Consider the following 24,231-nt stretch of genomic DNA (forward strand, 5'->3'; position numbering starts at 1 on the left):
GTCTTTTCTCCCCCACTTTTGGAGACTGGGGTGCTGGGGCAGGTCAGCCTCCCCAGGACTGGCTGGGTGCTGCCCCGAGTGCAGCTAGGTGAGCTCCTGGCCACAGCAGCTCTGGTGGGGGGTCTGCATCTGGTGCTGGCTCCTGGCTGGAGAGGGTCCTGTGGCGGGCACTGGTCTTGGTGCTGACACCCCTCCCCCGTGTGGGCTCTGTCCGTGGTGCTAGAGTCAACAGCTCTCATTCTAGTGGCTGGGGCCCACCAGGGAGAGAGAAAAGGAGGCGGGGTGCTCCCTCCCTCCTGAGCAGCCCTCTGTCCCACGGTCAGACACATGCCCCTGCAGAGGGGTCAAGACGACCCCAGCCCACCCACCCACCACCCACTCCTGTGATGCTTGGAGAGGGAGCTGGGTGGGGGCCTCAGGTCGGGCCCAGCCAGGCAAGTGATGCCCAGCTTGGCCTTCAAGTGGTTGGGCCAGGGGCTTTCCTGAGTGCTCAGCATGGGCTGCAGGGGCCCACAGCAGCCCTCCACGGGCCTCTGCCTGGAACAGTCGGGCTGGGTCACCTGTGCAGGCCAAGGCTCTGCTGGGACAGGGAAAGAGCCTGACTCTGGGGCTGCAGGTGGTGAGACCCCACTGGGCCGAGGCTCCTTGTGCACACTGCTGGCCTGGAGGTCACTGTGGGGTCAAGGACAGCAGAATCTAGGGGCGGGGGGGGGTCTCTGCAGTCTGGGCACAGTCTGCAAGTTGCTGTGTAGGGACTTGGTGTGGGCCTGACTAGGTCTGAGTTCACTGGGGTGAGGTCATCAGGTCAGGGGTCACTTGTTCTTTCCCTGGGTCTCCTCCCCACCCCAGCTGCCCCCGAGCCCTCTGCTGTCGCCCAAACCCCCGCTCAGGAAGAACTCGGGGGTGTTGAGGTCTGGCCGCCACAGCAGCAGGTAGCACTTAGGCAGGTGGAAGGTGGCCAGGATGCCCAGCGCACAGAGGAGGGTGGCGCCCATCTGCACCGCGGGCTGGAAGACCACGTGCACGTTGGCAAAGAGGGGCACGAAGGAGACCCAGGTGATGAAGTAGGCCAGCATGGCAAAGGTCAGGCTGCGGGCGCCATTGTAGTGGCTAGGCCGGCTCTGCACCAGGAAGGTGCCCAGGAAGCACAGGAAGGCCAGCGTGGCGTTGACGGCGTGCACGAGGCCGAAGCTGACCCAGGAGCGCACACGGCAGTGTACCAGCGCCTCTGTGGGCAGCATCTGCCAGTCCGTCACCATCTCCGGTGGGAAGGCCACCAGGTACCAGGTGCAGAGTGCTGTCTCCACCAGCATGGCGAGCAGCACTGCCAGCCAGGCCCACGGCCCCCACAGGAGGCTCTGCAGCCAGTCTGCCCAGCCCGGCGGCAGCTCTGACCTCACAAAGATCTCAGCTGCCTGCAGGAAGAGTGTGCTCAGGCAGCCAGTGAGTGGGAGGTGGAGCAGCAGCTGCTGGGCCAGGCAGATGGTGGGGCTGGGCCGGCCGGGGAACAGGAGGACACTGAAGCAGACGAGGCCCAGGCAGACCAGGCCAAAGCAGGCCCGTGGCCCACCTGAGGCCCGCACCAGCGGGCTGTCCCAGTGCCAGACGAAGAGTCCCAGGGCCACCAGCACCAGGCTCAGAGCCAGGCCCAGCACCACGAGCAGTACCAGCACAGCCGGCTCCCCCCACGCCAGGAACCTGTGCCTGCGGGGGAAGCACTGGGTGCTCCGGTCCGGGGACCACTGGTCCTGGTCACACTGGATACAGAGGGGTTCATCTGAGGTGTGGGAGGAGAGAGGGGTGCTGGGGGCCACTGGCTTATCCCAGACTCACCCCTGCCATGGGCTGTGGCCTCAGAGCCAGGCCTGTGCTCCTGACCCTGCAGGGACCCTCCCCCTCTCCTGCTTCAGCGTGGGCAGGCCCCCTCGGCGGGCTCACCTGGGTTGCGCTGGTAGCTGCCAGCCTTGCAGTCCACACAATCGTAGCAGCAGGAGTGGAAGCCCTTCACACGGCGCACCTGGCCCTCCCTGCACTGCCGCGAGCACTGGGACACCGGCTCCTGGGACAGGGTGTTGGGGCTCAGGCTCTGCTAGGCCTCAGCAGAGCTATGTGTCGCTGGGGACATGCGCCCCGGTGCTCACCTCGTTTCCCTGCGTGTGCCAGGACATCTGGGAGTGTTGGAGCTGCAGGCGGCCGTCGAAGGTGCCCACGGTGTGCAGCGAGGGCGTCAGGTCCTTCCAGACCCACAGCTTGAGGTCATAATTCACGCCTATGTTCCCGCTGCTGTCGAACCGCAGCATCAGGCCACGTGCGTGGAAGCTCAGGTTGTACATGTTCTCCAGGAGCTAGTGGGAGGGTTGGAGGGTGGTGGGTCTGGGCAGGGAGCCGCCGCCAGTCCAGAGCCACCCCTGCCCTGCCATCCCTTCTCCTTGGGGGCTCAGGTCACATGCACAGCCGGCCCAGCTCCCATGCCCTCACCTGCCAGGGCTGCACGGGCTCCCGCTGGGGGCAGCCTGAGGCGTTGCAGAGCAGTGCATTGTGGAGCGCCTGGGCCACGCCGTACACGGCCGCATAGGCCGCAAACGTCCGGTGGTGCAACAACGCAGCTGACACGTTCTCCAGTGTGATGTGGTCACACTGGGGACAGCGGGGTCCCACCACGTGGTCCTCCAGGCCTGCCTGCTCAGCGTCCAGTGAGGCGCAGAAGGCAGGATCGGCAGCCAGGGCCAGGCGTGTCTGCACGTAGGATGAGAAGTCGGGCATCGGGGCGCCCTGGTGCAGGAAGCCGAGCACGGTGCCCACCTGGTCCATGCCAGGCAGCGTCATGACCAGGTCCGAGATCAGCCAGGCCTCACTGGCCACCCACACCTTGGGTGAGAGTTTGCAGTGGATGCTGTAGCTGAAGAGCATGCGGGCCGAGTGGGCGGAGGAGAACACCACCACCACCTGCACGCTGCTCTGGTTCACCCGCTGCAGCAGGCCCTGCACTGAGCCCAGCCTCAGGCTGTTGGCGTAGGGCAGTGGCACCAGGCCCTCGTGCGCGATGCAGATGCCCCTGGCGGTGGCCAGGCTGGAGAAGAGGCTCAGGCCCTGCCGGCCATATTCATCGTCACTGCCCACGGCGGCCACCCAGTTCCAGTGGAACTCCTGCAGCAGCTCCACCATGGCCATTGCCTGCACACGGTCGCTGGGCACCGTGCGGAAGAAGGAAGGGAACGTCTCACGGTTGCTCAGCCGGTCGATGCTGGCGCCATAGCTGACCTGCAGGGCCGGGTGACAACTCCTGACACGGTGGCTCCCGAGGTGCCCGTGGGGGGACACGGGAAGAGACGGGGGCGCACCTGGGGCATGAGGAAGAAGCTGAAGAACTTGCCGGTGACCAGGGCAACCTCCGACGAGTGGGGCCCGATGACAGCCAGCACGCGGGGCTGGTACTTGGTGTAATCACAGTAGGCGGCGATGCTGCGGCTGCCCGCCTTGGCCAGGAACACCAGGCTGGGCTTCATGGCGACTACGGGCTCTGAGCACGTGTCAAACAGATCGTAACCTAGGCGCAGCCCTGGGAGCAGGGCAGACCCATTGTTGATCTCCTCCACAGCCATCTTCATGGCCAGTGCCCAGAGCAGGCCGAGGGACGAGAACCTGGGGCCACAGGGGCGGAGGTGGCTGACACCGCTTCCTCGTGGGGCACACCCAACCCAAGCCACCCAGCCTGGCCCCCCACTCCTGGCCCCCCTACCTGCATTCAGTGGTGTTGGGCCATGTCTTGTCGCCCAGCCTTGCATCCTCGGCCGAGCCCAGGGGGAAGAGCCCGCCCAGCACATAGTCCCCTGGCATGCTGAGCTGCTGGGACAGGCACAGAGGGGCCCCTGCCCCCAAGCCCAGGAGAGCCGTGAGACCCAGGAGAGCCATGAGGCCCGGGAGAGCCAGGCGTGGCATGGCAGATGGCAGCTTCCAGAAGGGATGGCAAGAGGGAGAATCGAGTGGGGCCCCAGATATGGTGAGTCAGGGCAGGGAGGGGCGGAGGATTTGTTTAGCAAAACATTCGCCCGTCCTCACCTGCCTGCCCAGGGCCCCGCAGACATCCTCTACTTCCTGGGCCCCCCAGCTTTGCTCACATTGGACTGTTATCCTGATACCACCACCAGGCTCTGTGGCCAACAGTGATCCGGGCATGCAGGCTCTGGGCAGCCACTGACCATGCCCTTGTTACCTGCCTGTGCCCAAACCCCTGGAGCCCACCTGTTCCTCGAGGGGAGACGGTCATGCAGGACCTGTCCACCAGAGGGGCGTGGAGCCTCCAGTTGCCTGTGGGACAGGCTTGGACGTTCCAGTGCCCCAGGGAGTAGCCATAGAAACAGTGTCTCCAGCCCTGGGGAGGCACTGCGGGCGAGGGGCGGGCGCTGGAGCGGGCAGGTGCCTCCCCGTGGGAACAGAGCTCACAGCTGGGCCTGTGGAGGGTGCATGCAAACAAGGGAGGAAATGCCACAACCAAATGGGCTGCTGCAGCTGGGCCAGCACCAGGTGTGCACAGGGACCTGATGGACAAGCTAATAGCTCCCCCAGGCCTCTGGATGCTTGGCGACTGGTCTCCCCTGGCCTGGGGCTGGGGCCCTCATGCACGTGGGAGCCGGGAGCCAGGAGCCGGGGCAGGCTAGCAGCAATGCCCCTGGGGTGGGGTGGGGGGCCTACCAGACATTTATGGGATGTGGTCTAGGAACCTGGTCTTTGCCTGTCCCCACTGCCCTACGGGGAGGGCCCATGCTGCACAGCACATTATGGACCCACGCACACACACACACATGCAGAACGCACACGATACACACGCGTGCAGAGCCCACATCTGCATGTTTGTATATGCGCATGCACACATGTGCAGCCCTCACTCTCTGGCCCAGGCGGGCCCCAAGGTGTTCTCCCAAGCCAGTCCCTTTGCTGGCACCACACAGGGTTCTGGTCCCTCCTGGGTGGACAGAGCTAGACAGGCCGCAGCCAGAGACTTGGAGGTGGCTTGTGTTGGATACTGCTATTCAGTTCTGATCTCTGGGCCATGTCCAAAAGGACCCTGCTTGACGTATGTCCTCTTTCCATCCAGGCCACTGACACAGAGCAGCCCCCTTCACTGGCAGCAGCCCAGGCAGATCTTTATTCTCCCCATAGTGAGTGTGGCTGGCCTCAGACTGCCCTCCCAACCCAGCCCTTAGGTGATTCTGTGACTAAGTCTTCTCACCTATGAAATGGGGACAGTAATGTGGGCCTTGGCAGGGGTTAGGGGGGACCAAGCTAAAGCCTGCAGAGATCCCTAACACGGGCCGGGGCCTGCCTCATGTTCCTGTGCCTGATACTGCCCCGAGAGCCTGGACACCCGTCCTGGCGTGCAGTATCTGTTCTGTAAAAGCAGTTTATTTACACTGGTAAAGCCATCACCACATTACAGCTTCTAAGGGCCCCCCGCCGTGGCTCACACTTATGTACACCTGCTGTGGATACCATCCCTTGGCACCCAAAGTCCTGGGCTCACAGTGAGAAGCCAGTGGGAGAGGCCGGGCCCTGAGCACAGGGTGGTGGTCAGGCTGGGCAAGGGGTCCAGGCTCCTCCCTCGTGCTAGGTCACCCTGAGTTTCTGGAGCTCCCTGGGGGTGGGGCGGCAGTGGGTAGGGAAGAGGGAACAGAGCATCTGGCTGGACTCTGGGGAGGGAGAGGCCAGCAATGGCCCAGAGGGGTCCTAGGCTCCTGGGGGCTCTCGGGCTGTGCTATACACACTCACAAGCTGCAGGAGGCAGTGACTGTGTGCAGGTCTGCAGAGGTGGGGCAGGCCTTCCCTCGGGCTCCAGGTCCTGCTGTCACAGCCGAGTGCAACCAGGCCCCTGGCTAAGGAGGAGGCGACGGGCAGGGAGAAAGCCTGCCATGCTGACCACTGCCCAAGGAGTTTTCCTGTCCTGGGGATGGTGGCCTGTATGGAGAGGCCCAAGGCAGCCCAGCTGGGCAGATGCCGCGTCCCAGGGCCTGTTACCTCCCCCATCTCACAGACTTCACCCCCAGGTTGGTGCAGCTTTCCCACGAACACTGATGGTAACCCACTCCCTTCTCCTGCACTTCACCCACCTGGGCGAGGCTTGACTGGACACGTGTGTAACACGGCTGAGGGTAAAGATAAGGTGCCCCAGGGAAGGGAGAGGCCAGGCGTGGAGCAGACAGCCAGTGCCTGCCTTCTGTCGCAGCCCACCCGTAGCCCGTGTGCAGTGGCTGGAGGTGCGGTCCGAGTGGCTCCCGACAAGCTCAGCTCACAGGAGGACAGTGATTTTCCCAGCCCTGGGGGACCCAGAAAGTTCCATGGTGGAATGACGGACAGGTTCTGCCCGTCCCAGCCCAGCTCTGGATGAGGGAAGCCCACCCTGCCCGGGCCTGTCAGTCCCTAGGGCAGGTCCAGCAGGCCGTGCTCGGCGTAGAGCTTCTGGGAGACGTTGTAGACGCGCTCGATGAAGGGCAGGGCCTCGTCCAGCATCTCCACAGCCTGCTCGGGTGGCCCCACGTTCATGGTCTCCAGGAAGACCTTGCGTGTGGGCAGCGTGCAGAAGGCCACGGTGACGGCCCGGCGGATGATCCAGGGGTGGTAGGCGGCCAGCGAGGCATTGTAGGAGTCGGTGCAGAGTGCAGTGGTGCTTGCATCCTCGGGGCTGGTGCGCACACCCTCCAGGAAGAGCTGCAGCCAGTGCAAGGCGCGGTGTAGTCGAAGCACAGTCCGGCAGCCTGAGTTGGGGTGGCGGGCGCGCTGCTGCAGGTCCACTAGCTGGTTGCCCACTTCGTACGCCACCATGGACTGCAGGCTGCTATAGTGCTCCCGCTGGGGGCCGCTGCGCAGGCGCTCCATGGTCTGCAGCTTCGCCACCACGTCCTTGGAGATGAAGGAGAAGACGGTGCCCAGGCCGCTCAGGAACCTGCGAGGGAGGCAGGTGCTCAGCCAGGGCGGGAAGGCTCAGCACGACTGGCCAGGGGCAAGCAACAACAGCAGGCCGGCCCCCAACAGGCCCGTGCCTGCCAGTGCTGGTGGAATGCAGGTGGCGCCCACCGCAAGTGTGGCTGGACCCTCGCAGGGCAGGGGCCCTTGCACGCACCTGACAAGCCCCCTCCAGCCGGCGAGGTAGTGGTCCAGCAGCACCTCCTCCTTCTCATTGAGACACTGCTTGAAACTGACCAGGACAACTTGGAGATTGAATTCTGACTCCAAGGCATCCATTCTTCAACAGGAGCTGAAATGCACAGAGTTGGGTGGAGGGTTGTCTCCCTGTGAGTCAGCTCAGTCTCTGGGTCATTGTTTTGGACAGAAGCAATTGGACAGAAACAGCTGGGATCCCGTTGCTCCCCACTGAAAGCCCGAGAGAAGCCCCACCCCAAGGTCAGCCCCTCCTCCGCGAGCCCACCGGGCTGTACTCAGGAGCAAGCTCGCAGACACACGACCTGGCCCTGCTGTGCCCTTTGCCAGAGCACGTACCCACAACTCATAGTCCCTCCTGCCACTCGGGCTTGGCAAACCACTGCCACGCCTTACTCGAGGGAGGCATCTCTGCTCAGCTTTTCTTGCTTACTTGTTCATTGTGTCTTACTGTTATTATGAGAAGCATTTGCTGAGTCCCCACCCAGAACCAGGCACACACTCAGGTGCACTGTGAGTGCGACAGACAGCCAGGCCATCCTGGGGCCACAGTCTAGTGGCAAACGTCTGTGTATGTCGGGTAACAACAAAGATAGGAAGTTCCAACACGGTAGGTAAAAGGACAAGTACCACAGAGAAAGAGCCTGTGGACTGAGGTGGGAGCATCCTTGTTCAATGCTGAATCCCAAGAGCCAGAGCAGGGGCTGCAAGGTCAGCATCTGCTGACAGATGGACAGACACCAGTCTTTCCAATCCTACTGTACTTACATGTCTCACACAGAAGGGCAGCTGGACCAAAGGTCTTCCCACATTCTCAAGACATCCACAGGCCCCTCCCCATGACCACACATTAGTGGGTGTTCAGGGCCTGCACTGTGGTGTGGCTCTAGCAGGGACTTAGCTGTATCTCACCTCACGTCCAGGACAAGTTCTTACCCCTTTGGGCATGGGGTTTCCTGTGCCCTTGGTGCTGGGAGTCCTGTGGGAGCCCCAGTGGGAGGAAAGCTGCCCAAGCTACGGCGAAAGCCAGGCAGGAGAGAACACCTGGGTGCCTGAACAGGTTCTGCCTTCCACCCCGTGGGCAAATCACACACAGTCCTGAGACCCAGTCCTACAACCTGGGGGGGAATGGGCCAGCACACCCTGCCCTGGCCACCACCCAGGCTGCTGGGAGCATCTGATGAGGCCCAATGGGTACCGAGGCCCTGCAGGCCCCACGGGCTGGCCGCATGTCTGGCTGCAGGCCGAGAGCCCAGAGGTGAGCTCATCCACCCTTCAGGTGTCGGGGCAGCAGTGCCTGGCCTCGGGAAGAGGGCACTCCCGAGACTGTCAGGACACCGCTCCTCTCTCTCAGAGCCTCAGGTTTCTGTCCACGAGCGGATGGCCTCTGAGGCCCTCAGGCTACCTTCCTGGTCACCAGACATCCTGCGGGCCTGGCCTTCCTGCCCAGAATGCGAGCCAGCGGCCAACAGGAGGTGCCGGAGCCTTTCAGAGCTTGGAAACAACAGGAAGGGCAGTGGCGGTGCAGCCCAGATGGGCGGCCTGCCAGCTCTGGAAAGGTGATGCAGGGCACCGCCACGTTTCCCCCAGGGTCAGCCCACAGCCCCAAGGTCAGGAATCGTCCGGAGGCCGGCCTGAGCACCGGAGCAGAGTGGCTGACAGCAAGCTGAAGGCCCCCAGGAAAAGGAGGCAGCCCTCCCTGCCCTACCCCTCAGGTCCAGAGGGTGGGAGCGGGGCTTTGTCCGGGAAGTCCTGCAAGTCTCTCCCGGGAAGGGGGCTCAGGTGGCGCCGGGCTCGCTTGGGTGGGACCCCGGTTCTGGGCGGGTCCCGCTCTAGCTGGGGCCCAGGAAGAGACAGGGACCTGGGGTCCGGGCAGGCGCGGGAGCCGGGTCCTTGGCTGCCCCCTCCCGCGCCCAGGGTCCCGCGTTGGCCCCTCGGCAAGGCTCAGGCCGGCCCGCCCGGTTCGGTTGGGCTGGGTTTCCCCACCGCCGGCCGGAGCCGGCCGCACCCCCCTCACCTGCGCCGCCGCCGCTCACCTGCGCCGCCGGAGCAGCTGGGGGACCCCGCGGCCCCACCCCCGGCCACCGCCTCGCCGCCCGGGACTGGCTGCCAGTCGACCAATCAGAAGTCCCGACGCGCGGGCCCGCGTTTCCGGCGGGCTCACCGGAAGCTGGCCCCGTTGGGGCTGCGCCTGCGCAGAGAGTTGCCGCGACTGGGGCGCGCGTGGCTGGGTCTGAGGTCCTGCCGCCGGGGTCTCGCGGGGTCGTGGTGGTCCCGCCGGCTCGCTGAGCGCGAGCGGCAGGATGCCCGAGATCAGGGTCACGCCCCTGGGTGAGTGCCGCGCGGGAGGAGCGCCGAGGAGGGGCCGTGGGAGGGCTCGGAGGGCAGGGCGGCCGCGCAGGCGCCCACCCCGGGCGTCCCAGTGCTCCCTGCGCGCCCCCTGTGCCCTGCGCTGGTGCTTCAAGGCGCCTGTGCTCCTGCCTCTGCTTCCTCGCCAATCCCTGCCCTTCCACCTCCTCCGTCTGTCTCGCGCCCTGCTTCCCCGCAGCCTCCTTGGCCCGTCGGCGGTTCACCCCGGGTCAGCCCTTTTGCTTGACAGCTGCAGCGTTAAGAAAAAAAAAAAGATTTTTGCAAAAGACGTAGGTGTACAGTTTAAAGGCCCAGAGAATATAGAAGGGTGCGAAGGAGTCCACTCAAAGTCCCGTGTCCCAGGAACGACTGGGGTTATCAATTTGGTGGCCAGCCTTCCAGATGTGTCTGAGTACTCTTCGTGTACACACGCTCGGTTCTGTTCGGGAACCTGTCACCTTCTCTGGGCCCTGCATTGGGAGCATGTTCGCGTTGGGCTGCCCCGCGCAGCTCCAGATCCTTTCTTCTGGCCTGAGGTCTCCCTGCTGAATAGCCTACCCAGCCCCCACTGTGGGCACTGAGCTGTTGACAGCTGCAGAGAACACTCATGCCGCTGGTCTGCGGGGTCAGAGCACACATCTCACGCTGCCATAGTTGTGGTCACCCCCACGGCCTCTCTTAGCTGTCGGCTCAGGGCACCCCACTCAGCTGCTAAAGCCCCACACTCTCCCTAGCTCCTGGTTCTTCTCCAGGGGTTTCTGCGGGATCCTCCTCCCAGCATGCCTTTTTCCCATTTGGCCCCTTTCTCATTGCTCATGTGCCTGTGGGCTGGTCCTGGGATTTCTGTGACTTCACGTTCTTGTCTGTAAAGAGGGGTGGCCCTTCCACTTCCCACAGATATTTGCAGGGCTTCTGAGCTGGGGATGGCTCTGGGCTGGAGGGGCAGCAGAAAGACGGCTGAGACATTGCCATCTGGGTAGGAACAGGCCAGGCCTGTGAGAGACTTCGGGGCCACTGCTTGTGGCTGAGCTGCCTGAGGTGGGCAGGCGAAGCCGTCACCTGCTGTGGCCTGGTCAGCCGTGTGTGTGGTGCTCACAGAAGGTTCAGGTGGCAGCAGAGGGAGGCTTGTGGGTTTCAAGATGGCAAGCTTGTCATTTGCTGTCATCAGGCCTTGCAAGGCTGTGTTCCTTCTGGACCCCTAGACCCCAGAGGTGACAGATGGCTGTGTGAGGTGGCTGGGATTTGCCCCACGGTGGCTGGGGCATCTGGGCAGGGCTTGGAGGTCAGGAACATGGATGGGACTCAGGTTCAGATCTGGGCTGGTAAGGGGACAGTGGTGGGGCATCTGTACTGCGGCCATTGTAGTTGGTTGTTGCTGAATAGGGGAGCCGTGTTTCCCCGTGGCTGCCCTGAAGCCATATAGTGTCCCTCTGCAGTGGCACCACCAGGAGCTGCCTGATGCCTCTTGAGGGCAGGGGCCCCTGCAGCTCCAATGTGGCCCTTGCTAAGGTTTTGGAATGAGTGGTGAGGCCCCAGGGAGACTCGACTTGCCTCTGTTGAGTGCTGGGACCAGTGTCCAGCAACCTTACTCAGCCCCTGGCCTTGAAGATGCAGGTGGGCCCAGGTGGGTGGGTGGCTGTGCAGCTGCCTGGAGAGGGGAGTGGCAGGGCCTGAGGCAGTGGGGAAGAGCCCGAGGTGGCCTTGGCGCCTTGTCCCCTCCCTGTGCATTTCCCTTCTCCATGTGTGGAGGTGGAGATGCTTCTCTCACACGTCCACACAGCAGCCACAGAAGTCTGTTTCCCCAGCCCACTGAGTGTTCTGCAGGGTGAGGGGCCCAGAGCATCCTGTGGAGCAGGCGGCTTGGCCTTGGCCTTGGGGCTGTCCTTGCAGGGGCCGCGGAGGCAGGCAGCACCTCTCACCCGCCCTCCTGTTCAGGGGCTGGCCAGGATGTTGGCCGAAGCTGCATTCTGGTCTCCATCGGGGGCAAGAACGTCATGCTGGACTGCGGGATGCACATGGGCTTCAGCGACGACGTGAGTCCTGGGGAAGGTGGCCCAGAGGCACTCGAGGGTGGGCAGCCATCGCCCAGGCCACTTCAGTCACCGCCAGCAGTAGGACTCAGGCCTTGGAGTCTTAGGGTCTGTTACATGGAGTGGGGATGGTCTGAGCACGTGAGCATTGGTAGGAGGCAGGTGGGTCTGGGATCACTGCATCCCTGCGCAGCCCCCCACCATCACTTAACAGGCGGGGCACCCTGTGTTGGGGGTGGGTCAGTGCAGGGCTGTGTGGGGCTGGCTCGGTGACTGCAGGCTGGGCTTCTGGCTGGGTTACTGGTCTGGCAGTTTGACCCCCTCTCTGCATGCTTGGAGGCTGTGCATAGTCAGCAGTCCTGGAGGGCCTGTGGGGTGGGGGGGGGCAGTGTCCAGGGTCAGCCTGCACCCTCATCCCCCTGGGGGCAGCTCCCTCCAGCTCCTGCAGACCCAGGCAGCCTGCCCGTCCTGACGCTTTCTCTCGGCTTGGCAGAGGCGCTTCCCTGACTTTTCCTACATTACCCGCAACGGCCGGCTGACGGACTTCCTGGACTGTGTGATCATCAGGTGGGCGCCTGACACTGCCAGCTCCTGCCTTCCCCGCCTCCCGGGCCCTGTTGGGGGGTGTAGGCTGAGGGCTGCCGCCAGCCCGGGTTCTGTCCCAGGTTCCTCACCCTCGGGGCTGGCTTTTCCACTGCTGGACACTGTGGTCATAGGTGTTCATGGCTGCTCCTTGGTGGGCAAGGCCGGCCTCGTAGAGCCAGGGGGTCCTCTGAGCTGTGTGTGCCTGTTGGCTGTACCTCTCGCCCCAGTGCCATGGGAAGGAGCCCCGGGTGCCCCAGGAAGATGGGCAGCAGGCGCTTGGGGGCCACCCCACCAATAGTGCGTCTCAGCTGCTGAGCCCAGGGCTTGGCACTCAGCCTCTCAACACTGTTAGCAGCAGTGACCATACCCTCCTGGCCAGTCCTCAATCTTGCGGGCCTCCCCAGGTCCTCAACCACTCTGCTCCTGACCTCCAGGCTCAAGGTCCAGCCTCCCCACCCCCACACTCCCCTAGACAAACACTTCTGGGACCCAGCCCCCCTCACCACCCTGACCTTCACCAGGTGGCCTAGATGACCTCAGTGGCCTCTTGCCTGTCCCCACCCCCCACACCTGCAGCTCAGGGACCTGCAAACCTGAGGCAGCCTTGTCCCCAGCTGGGGGTCCCTGTGGTCCTGGCCCCTCCTTGGACCTAGGCTTACACCCGGTGGGTCGGCTCCGCCTGGGGACGGGCACAGCACCGCTATTCCCCCTGCCCTGGTGCCTTCCCAGGCCTCATCCTGTTGCCAGCCCTTCTCTGTCTTCCCGACCGCCACCCAGGATGGTGACTCAAATACGCTGTCCCCCAGCGCCTTTCTGTTTCTTCCTGGGACGTGACGTCTGACACGTGTGGTGCCTGGAGTAGTTATTGCTGTGCTGGACGTTCAGGGTCTAAGTCCCAGGTGACAGCAGGGTCACCTCTCTTGCCCCTTCCTCACTCCTCAGTGCATACTTAGGGCAGAGTGACACACAGCAGGCACTCGGAGTGGAGGAGAGTGAGTGGCTGACCTTGAGCCCGGGCTGGCGCACAGGGGCGGTGAGGGGTGGGGCTCACTGGGGAGTGGGGCCCCGGCTGACGGGCAGTGCACCCCCAGCCACTTCCACCTGGACCACTGTGGGGCACTGCCCTACTTCAGCGAGATGGTGGGCTACGACGGGCCCATCTACATGACCCAGCCCACCCAGGCCATCTGCCCCATCCTGCTGGAGGACTACCGTAAGATCGCCGTGGACAAGAAGGGTGAGGCCAACTTCTTCACGTCCCAGATGATCAAGGACTGCATGAAGAAGGTGGTGGCCGTCCACCTCCACCAGACAGTCCAGGTCAGGGCTGCAAACACCCCACCTTGTACTCTCTTCTGTCTGGCCCCAGGGGCAGCAGCACTTGGGCGGGGCCCTTGCCGCTGCTCCAGCTCTGAGCACCCTGGGGGCCAGGTCAGAGGCTCCCCAGAGCTCCCGTTCGCCGGTGGGCAGTGCAGGCCAGCCCGGTACCGGGCAGTGGAGTCTGGGCTTCGTCTCAGTGGCTGTTGTGCGCAGGTCAGTGAGGAAGTGAAGTGTCGTAGGTGGGAAGTGACATCAGCTTTGGTGAAGTTTACCCCAAAGGTTGTGGATTTGTCTGTTTCTCCTTAGTCTTGGCTTTGCTGGTTATTCGGTTTTTAAGTCTGGGGCCATCTGATCCTTCTGGTTGAACCCTTCGTCACGCGAGGTTCAGCCCCAGCTCCCCACCTTTGGGGGGTGTTTGCACAGACGTCCTTTCCTGACTATTTACTTTGTCCTTCCTGCAGCATGTTTTATTTGTGGTTCTTTGAAGAAGCACATGGTTTGTGTTCAGTCCAGCCTGTTAACCTGTCCCTCAGGGGGAGAGTTTGGACTCTGCACGAATAAGGCAACTCTGGGAGCCTTCTACCATCTGCTTCCTGCTTGTCCTGTCTCTTCTGTTATTTCCCCCAGTTTATTGCTTTTTTCTGGATTGATTTAAAAAAATTTTTTTTTTTACTTACTGTATTATTCAATTTTTTTTATTTTGGGGGGAGGTAATTCGGTTCATTTATTTTTTTTTAGAGGAGGTACTGGGGATTGAACCCAGGACCTCATGCATGCTAAGCATGTGCTCCACCACTTGAGCTATACCCTCCCCCCGCCGATTTTTTAAGATTCTGTTTCTCCTCTAATTTGGTTAGTAACGATATATTGTTTTGTAATTTTTCTGGCGGTAGAGATTACAAAACATCCACAACAACAAAAGTCTAAGGTACTTGGAACTTAAGACTCTTTCCCGGACACGCAGGCCGTGCCTCCGGGTGCTTGGATTCCCTCGTGTGTGCAGCCGGCACAGCCTCCTCCTGCATGCTGGCCACGTCAGGCTCGCCAGCTGCCCACTGTCTCTGCTCCCTGCATCCTTTGCTTCTTGTTTAGGATAATTCACCCTCTGCCTGGGGACGGCAGGTGCGGGTCTGCTGGTGATGAATTCTCAGATGGGTTTATTTCACCCTCGTTGAAAGACTGCTTTCATTAGGGTGACCATTACTTTCAGCGCTGTAGTCTTCCTACCTGCTGTTCAGAAGAGAATCTTTCTCGGGCTGCTTGGAGGAGGGTGTTGTTCCCCATGGGCTGTGGCGGGCATGTGGTGTGGACCCCCCCTCTCGTCTTGCTGAGCCTGCTCTCATGCGGGGCCTCCTGGATCTGCAGTTCTGCCTGCTGCTCTCCTCCCAGCTGGGCCCTGTCAGCCAAATGCCAGACCTTTCTTCCCCACACCCTCCCCATCCTGTTCCTCCATGCTCTGAGCTGGATATCCTCTTCCGGACATCTTGGTTCATTAATTCTCTTCTCAGTAACATGCTGTTAAACTCATCTGTCAAATTCCTTTTTAGAAAGCTTAATATATAGTTGAGTTACAGTATTACATGACTTACGGGTGTAAAGCACGGTGATTCAATTTTTAAAGATTATACTCCACTTATTGTAAAATATTGGTTATACTCCCTGTGTTGTAAAATGTGTCCTTGTAGTTTATTTATTTTATATGTGACAGTTTATTCCTTTTAATCTTCTACCCCAGTCTTGCCCCTCCCCCTTCCCTCTCCCAACTTGTAACCACTAATTTGTTCTCTGTATCTGTGAGTCTGCTTCTTTTTGTTATATTGACCGTGTTACATCTTTTAGGTTCCACATACAAATGATATCATACAGTATTTGTCTCTCTCTGTCTGACTCATTTCACTTAGCATAATGTCCTCCAAGTCCATCCATGTTGCTGCAGATGGCAAAATTTCTTTTTTATGGCTGAGTAGTACTCCATTGTATAAATATCCCACAGCTTCTTTATCCAGTCATCAGTCGATGGACACTTAGGTTGCATCCATGTCTTGGCTATTTCAAATAATGCTGCTGTGAACATTGGGGTGTATGTATCTTTTTGAATTAATGTTTCCATTTTTTCAGATATATACCCAGGATTGGAATTGCTAGGTCATATGGTAGTTCTGTTTTTAGTTTTTTGAGGAACTTCCATACTGTTTTCCACAGTGGCTGCACTGATTTACATTCCTACCAACAGTGCACGAAAGTTCCCTTTTCTTCACGTCCTCACCAGCATTTGTTATCTGTGGCCTTTTTGATGATGGCTGTTCTGAGAGGTGTGAGGTGATATCTCATTGTGTTGGGTTTTTTTTTAATTTTTATTTTTTTGGTGGGGTGTAGGTAATCAGGTTTATTTATTATTTTAATGGAGGCACTGGGGATCGAACCCAGGACCTTGTGCATTCTAAGCACGCACTCTAGCACTCTACCACTGAGCTATACCCTCCTGTTCATTGTGGTTTTGATCTGCATTTCCCTGTATTTGATTTGACTAGGGATGCTGAGCATCTGTTCACGTGCCTGTTGGCCATCTACACGTCCTCTTTGTAAAAATGTCTGTTCAGGTCTTCTGCCCATTTTTTAATCAGGTTGTTTTTTGGATGTTGAGTTGTATGAACTATTTATATATTTTGGATATTAATGCCTTATAGGTCATGTCATTTGCAAATATTTTCTCCTATTCAGCAAGTTGTCTTTTCATTTTGTGGATGCAAAAGCTTTGTCTAATTAGGTTCCATTTGTTTATTTTTGTTTTTATTTTCTTTGCTTTAGGAGACAAATCCAAAAAAAATATTGCTACAATTTATGTCAAAGTGTGCTCTGTGTATGTTTTCCTCTAGGAGTTTTCTGGTTTCTGGTCTTATGTTTAGGTCTTTAATCCATTTTGAGTTTATTTCTGTATATGGTGTTAGAAAACATTCTAATGTTGGTCTTTTACAGGTAGCTGTCCAGTTTTCCCAGCACGACTTACTGATGACACTCTTTTCTCCATTGTATATTCTTGCCTCCTTTGTCATAGATTAATTGACCATAAGTGTGCGGGTTTATTTCTGGGCTCTCTATCCTGTTCCATTGATCTATATTCTGTTTTTGTGCCAGTACCACACTGTTCTGATGACTGTAGCTTTACAGTGTCATCTGAAGTCAGAGAGCCTGATTCCTCCAGCTCCATTCTTCTTTCTCAAGGTTGTTTTGGCTATTCACAGTCTTTCGTGTTTCCATACAGATTTTACAGTTATTTGTTCTGGTTCTGTGAAGAAAGCCATTGGCATTGGACAGGATTGTGCTGCGTCTGTAGACTGCCTTGGGTGCTGTGGGTCGTTGGATTCTTAGTTTGGGTTGTTATCATTTCTGGCTTTAAAATTCCTACATTGTGAAAAGTGATTTGTAGTTTTTGGCCGACCTTCTCAATCCTCCTCTATCTCTGAATACATTGGCCACAGTCCTTTGAAGTCCGCGTCTGAGAACTTCAGGAGTCCCGAGTTTGCTCCTCCAGACTGTTACTTCTCTTGGTTTCGTCCCTGTTGTCTCATTTCTGGTGTCTGGTTGCTTTTGATTGAGAACTGAGCTTCGTGTGTGAAAAACAGGGACAACAAAAGGCTTAGAAGACGTCGTCCGTGTCCGTGCCCCACCTCCCTGCCCCTCTGCCATCCTCCCTTAACCAACCGCCTGCCCAGCACCACCTGCAGACCTGAGTTCAGCCCTTTTCTTCGTAGGTGGACGATGAACTGGAAATCAAGGCTTACTATGCAGGCCACGTGCTGGGAGCAGCCATGTTCCAGATCAAAGTGGGCTCAGAGTCTGTGGTCTACACGGTCAGTGGAAGCATCTGGGGCACAGGAAGGACCGCCTGGCCGGGGAGAGGGAGGAGGCACCCTCCTCACTGCCACGTCCTTTGCAGGGTGATTACAACATGACCCCGGACCGGCACTTGGGGTAGGTAGGCCGGCTAGTGTGTCTGTTTCACCCTGTGGGGCCCCGGCAGCGCAGCGACCCTCAGGGGTGTGCCAGGTTCCCAGGGATCAGCTCGTTGCCAGCCCCCCTCAGGTGCTGCCTGTGGCGTCTGACTGCTGGGGCCTGTGCAGAGGGGCAGGGGCTGGCATCCAGGGGCTGCTCCAAACCTGGCCACCGTGAGCCCTGTCCACCTGTTCTAGAGCTGCCTGGATCGACAAATGCCGCCCCAACCTGCTCATCACAGAGTCCACGTACGCAACCACCATCCGAGACTCCAAGCGCTGCCGGGAGCGAGACTTCCTGAAGAAGGTTCACGAGACCGTGGAGCGTGGTGGGAAGGTAGCAGCCGTGGGGTGATGGGCACCAGGCAGGGCTGGGCCTCATGGCCCCCAGGCCTTTCAGCTTCCCCTGGCAGGTGGTCAGGGGCCAGGGTGCTGTGTTGCGGGCATAGAGGGAAGAGGTTATGCTCAGAATGGGAGGGAAAATTCACCTTTTAGATCCTTCAGTGGGGGTTCGTTGGCTTTCATGTCTCAGATCCCAGTGAAGGGCTGGCCAGAGCGTCTGCCATGGTCACTTTTGGACAGACTGGCTGGGGGCAGAATGTGGGGGGCTGTTTACAGTTCAGCCATGCAGATGCCAGGCCATGACCTCAGTAGACACAGCCTTCAGCCATCAGAGCTGCCAGCAGGGCTGGTCTTCACAGCAGCTGCTCCCTTAGAAGGCAGCCACAGGGAGCCACTGCCACCACTGTGCTTGGGGGTGGTCAACGTGGCCAGGGTTCCAGCCCGAGCCGCCCTTGCCCTCCCTACCCTCCCCCTGCAGGTGCTGATCCCCGTGTTTGCTCTGGGCCGCGCTCAGGAGCTCTGCATCCTGTTGGAGACCTTCTGGTAGGTGCAGCCAGGACGGCTTCTGGAAGCCCTGGCCTGCTGGCCGTAGGGTGGGAGGTGTCAGGGAGTGGCATTCCTTGCACTGGACTCAGCCTAGCTGAGGGCATGTGGGGCCCCAGGCAGGCCCTGCCTGGCAGCCTCTCCACCACGTCCTGCCCTGGCTACAGGGAGCGCATGGACCTGAAGGCCCCCATCTACTTCTCCACGGGTCTGACGGAGAAGGCCAACCACTACTACAAGCTCTTTATCCCCTGGACCAACCAGAAGATCCGGAAGACCTTTGTGCAGAGGAACATGTTTGAATTCAAGCACATCAAGGCCTTCGACCGGGCGTTTGCCGACAGCCCTGGTCCGATGGTGCGGCCGGGGGATTTGCCAAAAGCCCCGGTCCAATGGTGCGGTCAGGGTTGGGGGGTCCTGCCAGGCTGGGGCCCTGCCTGCAGGTCATGCAGGGAGCGCGATGCCCCCGTGCTGGGAAGCAGGGAAGTCAGAAGGCTCTGAGGGCAGGTGGGGTTCTGCTGCCCTGACCACCCGCCCCCACTCCCGTCCGCAGGTCGTGTTTGCCACACCAGGGATGCTGCATGCTGGCCAATCCCTCCAGATCTTCCGGAAGTGGGCAGGGAGTGAGAGGAACATGGTGCGGGTCTGGACCCCAGGGCCAGGCCCTGGAGTGCTGGCGAGGTTGGGCAGGGGTAGGGGGGTCAGGCTCTCCCTGGCTTGGGGACATTGCTGCTTTCAGGAGGTTTGGTACTCTGGGCTCTGGTGTCCGACCCAGGCAGCTCAGACTCCTGCTGCATCTTGGTCCATGTGTACCAGGCAGGGAAGCCCTCGGCCTCCTGAGCAGCCATTGTGGTGTCAGGCCTGGGCACACTTGTGCTGAGACCCTGAGCGTCCCTGGGTCTGCGTGAGGCCTGGAATGGCAAGGGGCCTCTACCAAGGAAGGGCTCAGGTTCAGACGGGCAGAAAGGGTGGGCAGGGGGGTGTCCTTGGAGGAAACCCCGAGGTGGGAAGTGGGAGGCCTGTGGGGTCCAGGGCAGCAGCCAGCACCATCCCTCCCTCCCTACAGGTCATCATGCCTGGCTACTGCGTGCAGGGCACCGTGGGCCACAAGATCCTCAGTGGGCAGCGCAAGCTGGAGATGGAGGGTCGGCAGGTGGTGAGTCACCCCTACCCTGCCTCCCCCAGCTCTGTGGAACCCCTGCTGGGCGGGTGGGGCCTCAGAGCTGCCCCTGTGCTGACAGCTCGCATGCGTGCTGTGACACTGCAGCTGGAGGTCAAGATGCAGGTGGAGTACATGTCCTTCAGTGCCCACGCAGACGCCAAGGGCATCATGCAGCTGGTGGGCCAGGCGGAGCCAGAGAACGTGCTGCTGGTGCATGGCGAGGCCAAGAAGATGGAGTTTCTGAAGCAAAAGATTGAGCAGGAATTCCGTAGGCAGCCCATGCGAGGGTGGGCATGGGTGAGGGGGGGGTTCAGGCAGGGCCTGGTGCAGGCAGGGCCAGGCCCCCTGGACTGAGGCTCTCTCACCCCCTGGCCCAGGGGTCAGCTGCTATATGCCGGCCAACGGCGAGACGGTGACGCTGTCCACAAGCCCCAGCATCCCTGTGGGCATCTCGCTGGGGCTGCTGAAGCGGGAGATGGCACAGGGTATGTGGGCAGGGCACGCTGGGTGGGGCGGGGCAGCTGCTGGGCAGGTGGCCCCACAGACAGCTCCAGCCCCTGCCCCTGCCCCTTCCTCACAGGGCTACTCCCGGATGCCAAGAAGCCCCGGCTCTTGCACGGCACCCTGATCATGAAGGACAGTGTGAGTGCGCAGCAGTCATGGGGCAGGGGCGGGGGCGGGGCCTGCTCCCAAGCTCTCTGACCTGCCACTGCCCTGCAGAACTTCCGGCTCGTGTCCTCAGAGCAGGCCCTCAAGGAGCTGGGCCTATCCGAGCACCAGCTGCGCTTCACCTGCCGTGTGCACCTGCACGACACACGCAAGGAGCAGGAGACAGCCTTGCGCGTGTACAGCCACCTGAAGAGGTGGGCGCTGCACCCACCCCTCTGGCCCTGGGGGGCAGGGTGTGAATGGGGCACAGGCAGAGTCTCACCAAGCCTCCTTGCAGTGTCCTCAAGGACCACTGCGTGCAGCACCTTCCTGACGGCTCCGTGACCGTGGAGTCCATCCTCATCCAGGCTGCCGCCCACTCAGAGGACCCAAGCACCAAGGTGCTGCTGGTCTCCTGGACCTACCAGGTGAGCGGCCCCTGGTAGTGGATTAGGACAGGTGGGGTCACCCCATCACCCTAGGCTGCCTGGGTGGGGTGGGGGGGAGGAGCCAACAGCCCCCACTTGCCTTTGGCTGTAGGATGAGGAGTTGGGAAGCTACCTCACGTCTCTGCTCAAGAAGGGCCTGCCCCAGGCCAGCTGAGGCCCCACTGTCAGGCACCCGCCTCTGCCCTTTCCCAGCCGAAGGGACCTGGTCTCCACTCCAGAACTGTCTGCACCTGGCTCTGCCCTGGCCTAGCCAGATGGACCTGGCTCCCACCCCAGGCTCTGCCCTGTGTCTTCGATGTGGAACCTCACCCGTGGGGAAACCACAGGGCCATGCACCTGCCCAAGCAGCTGCTTTTGGCCAAAGAAATACAGGGGCCAGGTGGCCTCTTCACCTTTTATTTCTACTCCTGGGCCCCCGGAAGATGGTTAGGGGCTCCCGGGGTACTGATTTCCATTAAAAACAGAACCACAGGCTGCCTGGGTGTCTCCCTTCCTGGTGCTTGCACCTATCTCCTGCAGGTGCCTAGGGAGGTGGGAACTTGGGGCAAGCACAGACTGACAGGAGGCAGGGGGCCTCCTGTGGCCCCAGGACAACACAGGGCTGGCTCCAGCCTGGCACAATGGTGTGCAGAGGGGGCAGGGTCCAGCAGCTGGGCCTAGCACGCCATGGCTGCTGTGACCTTGTCTGGGCATCCGGGGGTTGTCAGGACTTCTGTGCCGTGGACTCGGAGGGCGCATGAGGCTGCATGGGGGCAGACCCTGCCGACAAACTCCAGGTCATTTTCAGAGCAAGGCAGTCTCTGCAGGGGCTGGGCCAGAGCCTTCAGCATGGCTACGGAGCCCCTGCCTTTGCCCCAGGATTCAGAGCCCTCTTAACTTATGCTGCCTTCTGGAACCCCCCTCTCAGCCTCCCTCCCCCACCGGAAACTCCCCCATAGGGGCCATGTAGGAGTGGAGCTTGGACTGAGGGGCTGCGGCACCTCTATTCAAAGCTGCCTGCCTGCCTGTGGGCTACTGGTCTCCAGCCTGAGGTCTGTTGGCTAACTTGGGACCTCCCTGCCCCCTGGGGCCTGGCTTTCCTATTGCACACATGCTGGATTCCTGACTGCTGGGCTAACACCGCCACTGAGAGGCCTGGCCCCAGCAAAGACCCAGCCTTGGGAAGGGTTGGTCAGGGGTAACAAACAGGGACCTTCTCAAGCTGCCACCTCTTACCAAGGTCCGGGTAGAGCACTGACTTCAGGAATAAGCCATGGGCTGGGGCCACACGGGTCTGGTGTCTGCCCAGGGGGTCCCGGCTCTCCAGAATTGCTTTAACTTGAGCAGGTGTCAAAGCCCCCAGCCCCACAGCCACCAGCACAGCTGTCATCCTCCGCACCTGTGACCCAAGACCAGACTGCTGCAGCTGCCCCAGCCCTGGGCCCCACCCCCGGGAGGGCCCCAGGACAGAGCCCACCTGTCTGTACAGGAAAGACTGGCTCTCAAACTCCAGGCTCCAGAACTGCAGCTTCCTGAGGGCAGGGGCACCTGTGACGTCATGGCCTCAGGGCAGCCCCATCCTGTAGTGTGGCCTCAGACAAGGAGGAGGACAGGGCAGGGGGTGGGGAATGACTGGTTCCCACCCTCCCCTTCACCCCAGAGACCTCCACTGACCACCCCACCCCACCAGTTTGGTGGAAGAGACTAAAACCAGAGAGGGGACACTTGTGAGAGGGAGGGACAGGAGAACGTCCTGGGGGCCTCGGCTGTGGGGATGAGGCCCGCAGGTGGAGGTGCTGCCGAGGCTGCGGTCCTGCTGTGGGCTCTGGCACAGCTGAGGGAGAGGGTGCAGCCAGCCAGTTCATCTCCCCGAGACTCAAGCCCCAGGTCTTTGGGTCCCAGGCTGGCTGTGCAGAAACCCCTCCTCCCTTCAGTGCTAGCCCTAACTGGGAAGGTTCTGAAAGTCAGTAGCTGTCATCTGGCCAGAGGCCCCAATACAGTGCTAGAGCCAGGGGCACCAACCCCTGCCAGACTGGGCTGGAACCACTGGCCTGGCGCTTCCACCCAGTGGAACCTTTTCTGCAGCTGCCAGAATCTATAGTTGGCAGCTCCAGAAAGGACCCCAGCCTTGGGGGAGGGCACAGTTGCAGACTTTGGGTGTGTTGGGGCCATACCATTCAGCTGACCAGCACGTCCTCCCCGACAGCCAACGCGTGCCCCGGGAGCCCCCAGTCCTGCCTCTGTACTGCCCTCATCAGGGAAGGTACTGGAACTAAATCCAGCCTTTGCAGCCTCCAGACCAGAGTGCAGGCTGCCCTTCCTCACCTGCTCTCCTGGGGGAGGACAAAGGGGCTGGTTGGATCGGGAGACACTGAGGCTTGACGCAGTGTGCGCACTGAGCTGGCGGCTGGGCTGCCCGCCGACTGGAAGGCACTGAAGTCATGTGTACCCAGGAGGTGCTGGGCGGCCTCCCGCATGGCAGCCACATCCAAGCAGCTGTAAGGAGCCAGGTGAGAGGTCAGGAGTGAACCACCAGCCAGGTGGGTCTGGCAACCCCCTCCTGCTCAGTCTCATACCCACTTACTCTGCCCGCAGTGCCCAGCACCGGTTTCGTTCAAACACAGACAGCTGGTCAGGCCTGGGGCAGCCAGTAGCCAGGCGGTACAGATAGGTCCTGGACGTGGCTGCGTAGCGGGCATGGAAGTCACTGGGCACACGGAAAGCCTGCAGTACCCTGTGGGAGTCAGGCCAGGAATGACCCCACCACCTGTTCAAGTGACATCTCGGCATCTCCCCCATCACCCGCAAGAAGTTCTGTCCAGATACAGTTTTTCCTGACCTTCCGCCTCTACCCATAGTGCAAGAGTCCCGGGAGAGCCCAGCAACACTCACCGGATGGCCGGGTGCCTCAGGTGGGTGTTGAGGGCCTCCGTCAGCTCCTCAGGGGTGAAGGGTGGCTGGCCTGAGCGGCGCTCGATATCCAAGTGCGCCGCGTTGCTTAGGGCGTGGACTCCAGCATCCGTACGGCTGGAGATGGTGAACTTGACAGGCACGACCGAGTTCAGCCGCTCTGCGGCCTCCTAGCGGGACATGGCGTCCGCGAGCAGAGCTCCCATCTGCCCCTCCCTGGCGTCCCCCTCCTTCATCCCGGGCGCGGGCCAGCGGAGCTCACCTCCAGGTAGTTCTGGACCCCGACGGCGTGCTGGGCACCCCTGACGGCCGCTACTCCGCTGCAGAAAGGGCGAGCGGAGGTTAGCGCGCCGAGGCCGGCCCGTCCCGTGCTCCACCCGCCCCGCCCTCTGCAGCCAAATGTGGCCGTGCAGTCTTCTCCGGGCCAGGGCCCGAGGCCAGAGGCGCGGATCCTAAACTTAGCTCCCGCCCTCTCCTCTGGTGCTGGCCGGCCGCCGCTCTCCTGGTCAAGCTCGGGTGCTCCCCACGGCGCCAGGCTACACAAGGGGGGCCCGGAGGACGTACTTAAAGTCTGTGCCCAAGTACTGGAAGTACACGAGGTAGCGTACGCGCACCGAGCCCGCGGCCAGGCCGACGCCCATGGCCAGGCCGGACCGGGCGGAGCGGGACCCAGCAGAACCGGAGCCCGCGGAGCGCCAAGAGGGCAGAGGCCGCACGTGGGCCTGCGTGCGCGCGCACCATGGCCACGCCCCCAAGGCAGCTCCCGCGCC

At 60.8% G+C, this 24,231-nt stretch overlaps 4 protein-coding genes and 1 non-coding gene across 9 annotated transcripts; 1 reads left to right on the forward strand and 4 right to left on the reverse strand.

The window, feature by feature from the left end:
• Positions 1-402: 402 nt before the first annotated feature.
• TAS1R3 (taste 1 receptor member 3) lies at positions 403-3,733 on the reverse strand. The gene is made up of 5 exons (XM_072975665.1): positions 3,342-3,733; positions 2,479-3,261; positions 2,142-2,345; positions 1,939-2,059; positions 403-1,777 (listed from the first exon to the last, which is right to left on the reverse strand). Exons 1-5 carry the CDS (start codon positions 3,606-3,608, stop codon positions 813-815), a joined length of 2,340 nt encoding a protein of 779 aa, XP_072831766.1. The 5' UTR covers positions 3,609-3,733; the 3' UTR covers positions 403-812.
• Positions 3,734-5,383: 1,650 nt separating this feature from the next.
• Positions 5,384-9,265, reverse strand: CPTP (ceramide-1-phosphate transfer protein). 3 transcript variants are annotated; one of them, XM_072975670.1, is made up of 3 exons: positions 9,189-9,265; positions 7,115-7,249; positions 5,384-6,937 (listed from the first exon to the last, which is right to left on the reverse strand). In XM_072975670.1, exons 2-3 carry the CDS (start codon positions 7,234-7,236, stop codon positions 6,415-6,417), a joined length of 645 nt encoding a protein of 214 aa, XP_072831771.1. In that variant the 5' UTR covers positions 7,237-7,249; positions 9,189-9,265; the 3' UTR covers positions 5,384-6,414. The 3 variants fall into 3 exon arrangements, with proteins under 3 accessions (XP_072831771.1, XP_072831770.1, XP_072831773.1); XM_072975669.1 differs by having other exon boundaries at positions 9,170-9,251; XM_072975672.1 differs by lacking the exon at positions 9,189-9,265 and adding an exon at positions 7,921-9,163.
• Positions 9,266-9,329: 64 nt separating this feature from the next.
• Positions 9,330-21,046, forward strand: INTS11 (integrator complex subunit 11). Of its 2 annotated transcripts, none has more exons than XM_072975667.1 (17): positions 9,330-9,483; positions 11,437-11,534; positions 12,025-12,098; positions 13,208-13,436; positions 17,189-17,287; positions 17,374-17,408; positions 17,627-17,765; positions 18,249-18,313; positions 18,481-18,670; positions 18,867-18,950; positions 19,380-19,469; positions 19,581-19,743; positions 19,853-19,960; positions 20,056-20,117; positions 20,196-20,338; positions 20,422-20,551; positions 20,664-21,046. In XM_072975667.1, the coding sequence occupies exons 1-17, from the start codon at positions 9,456-9,458 to the stop codon at positions 20,724-20,726; spliced, it is 1,800 nt and encodes a 599-aa protein (XP_072831768.1). In that variant the 5' UTR covers positions 9,330-9,455; the 3' UTR covers positions 20,727-21,046. The 2 variants fall into 2 exon arrangements, with proteins under 2 accessions (XP_072831768.1, XP_072831767.1); XM_072975666.1 differs by having other exon boundaries at positions 9,339-9,483; positions 11,392-11,534.
• On the reverse strand, positions 15,839-15,919 carry TRNAS-AGA (transfer RNA serine (anticodon AGA)). The gene has a single exon. It is a non-coding gene; the product is annotated as a tRNA-Ser (tRNA).
• On the reverse strand, positions 20,955-24,208 carry PUSL1 (pseudouridine synthase like 1). 2 transcript variants are annotated; one of them, XM_006196972.4, is made up of 8 exons: positions 24,026-24,208; positions 23,724-23,781; positions 23,444-23,631; positions 23,136-23,285; positions 22,877-23,047; positions 22,029-22,083; positions 21,788-21,950; positions 20,955-21,331 (listed from the first exon to the last, which is right to left on the reverse strand). In XM_006196972.4, exons 1-8 carry the CDS (start codon positions 24,100-24,102, stop codon positions 21,276-21,278), a joined length of 918 nt encoding a protein of 305 aa, XP_006197034.2. In that variant the 5' UTR covers positions 24,103-24,208; the 3' UTR covers positions 20,955-21,275. The 2 variants fall into 2 exon arrangements, with proteins under 2 accessions (XP_006197034.2, XP_072831769.1); XM_072975668.1 differs by lacking the exon at positions 23,136-23,285.
• Positions 24,209-24,231: the final 23 nt, after the last annotated feature.

Source organism: Vicugna pacos, chromosome 13 (genome assembly GCF_048564905.1).
Source record: "Vicugna pacos chromosome 13, VicPac4, whole genome shotgun sequence".
In the NCBI taxonomy this organism is placed as follows: Eukaryota; Metazoa; Chordata; class Mammalia; order Artiodactyla; family Camelidae; genus Vicugna; species Vicugna pacos.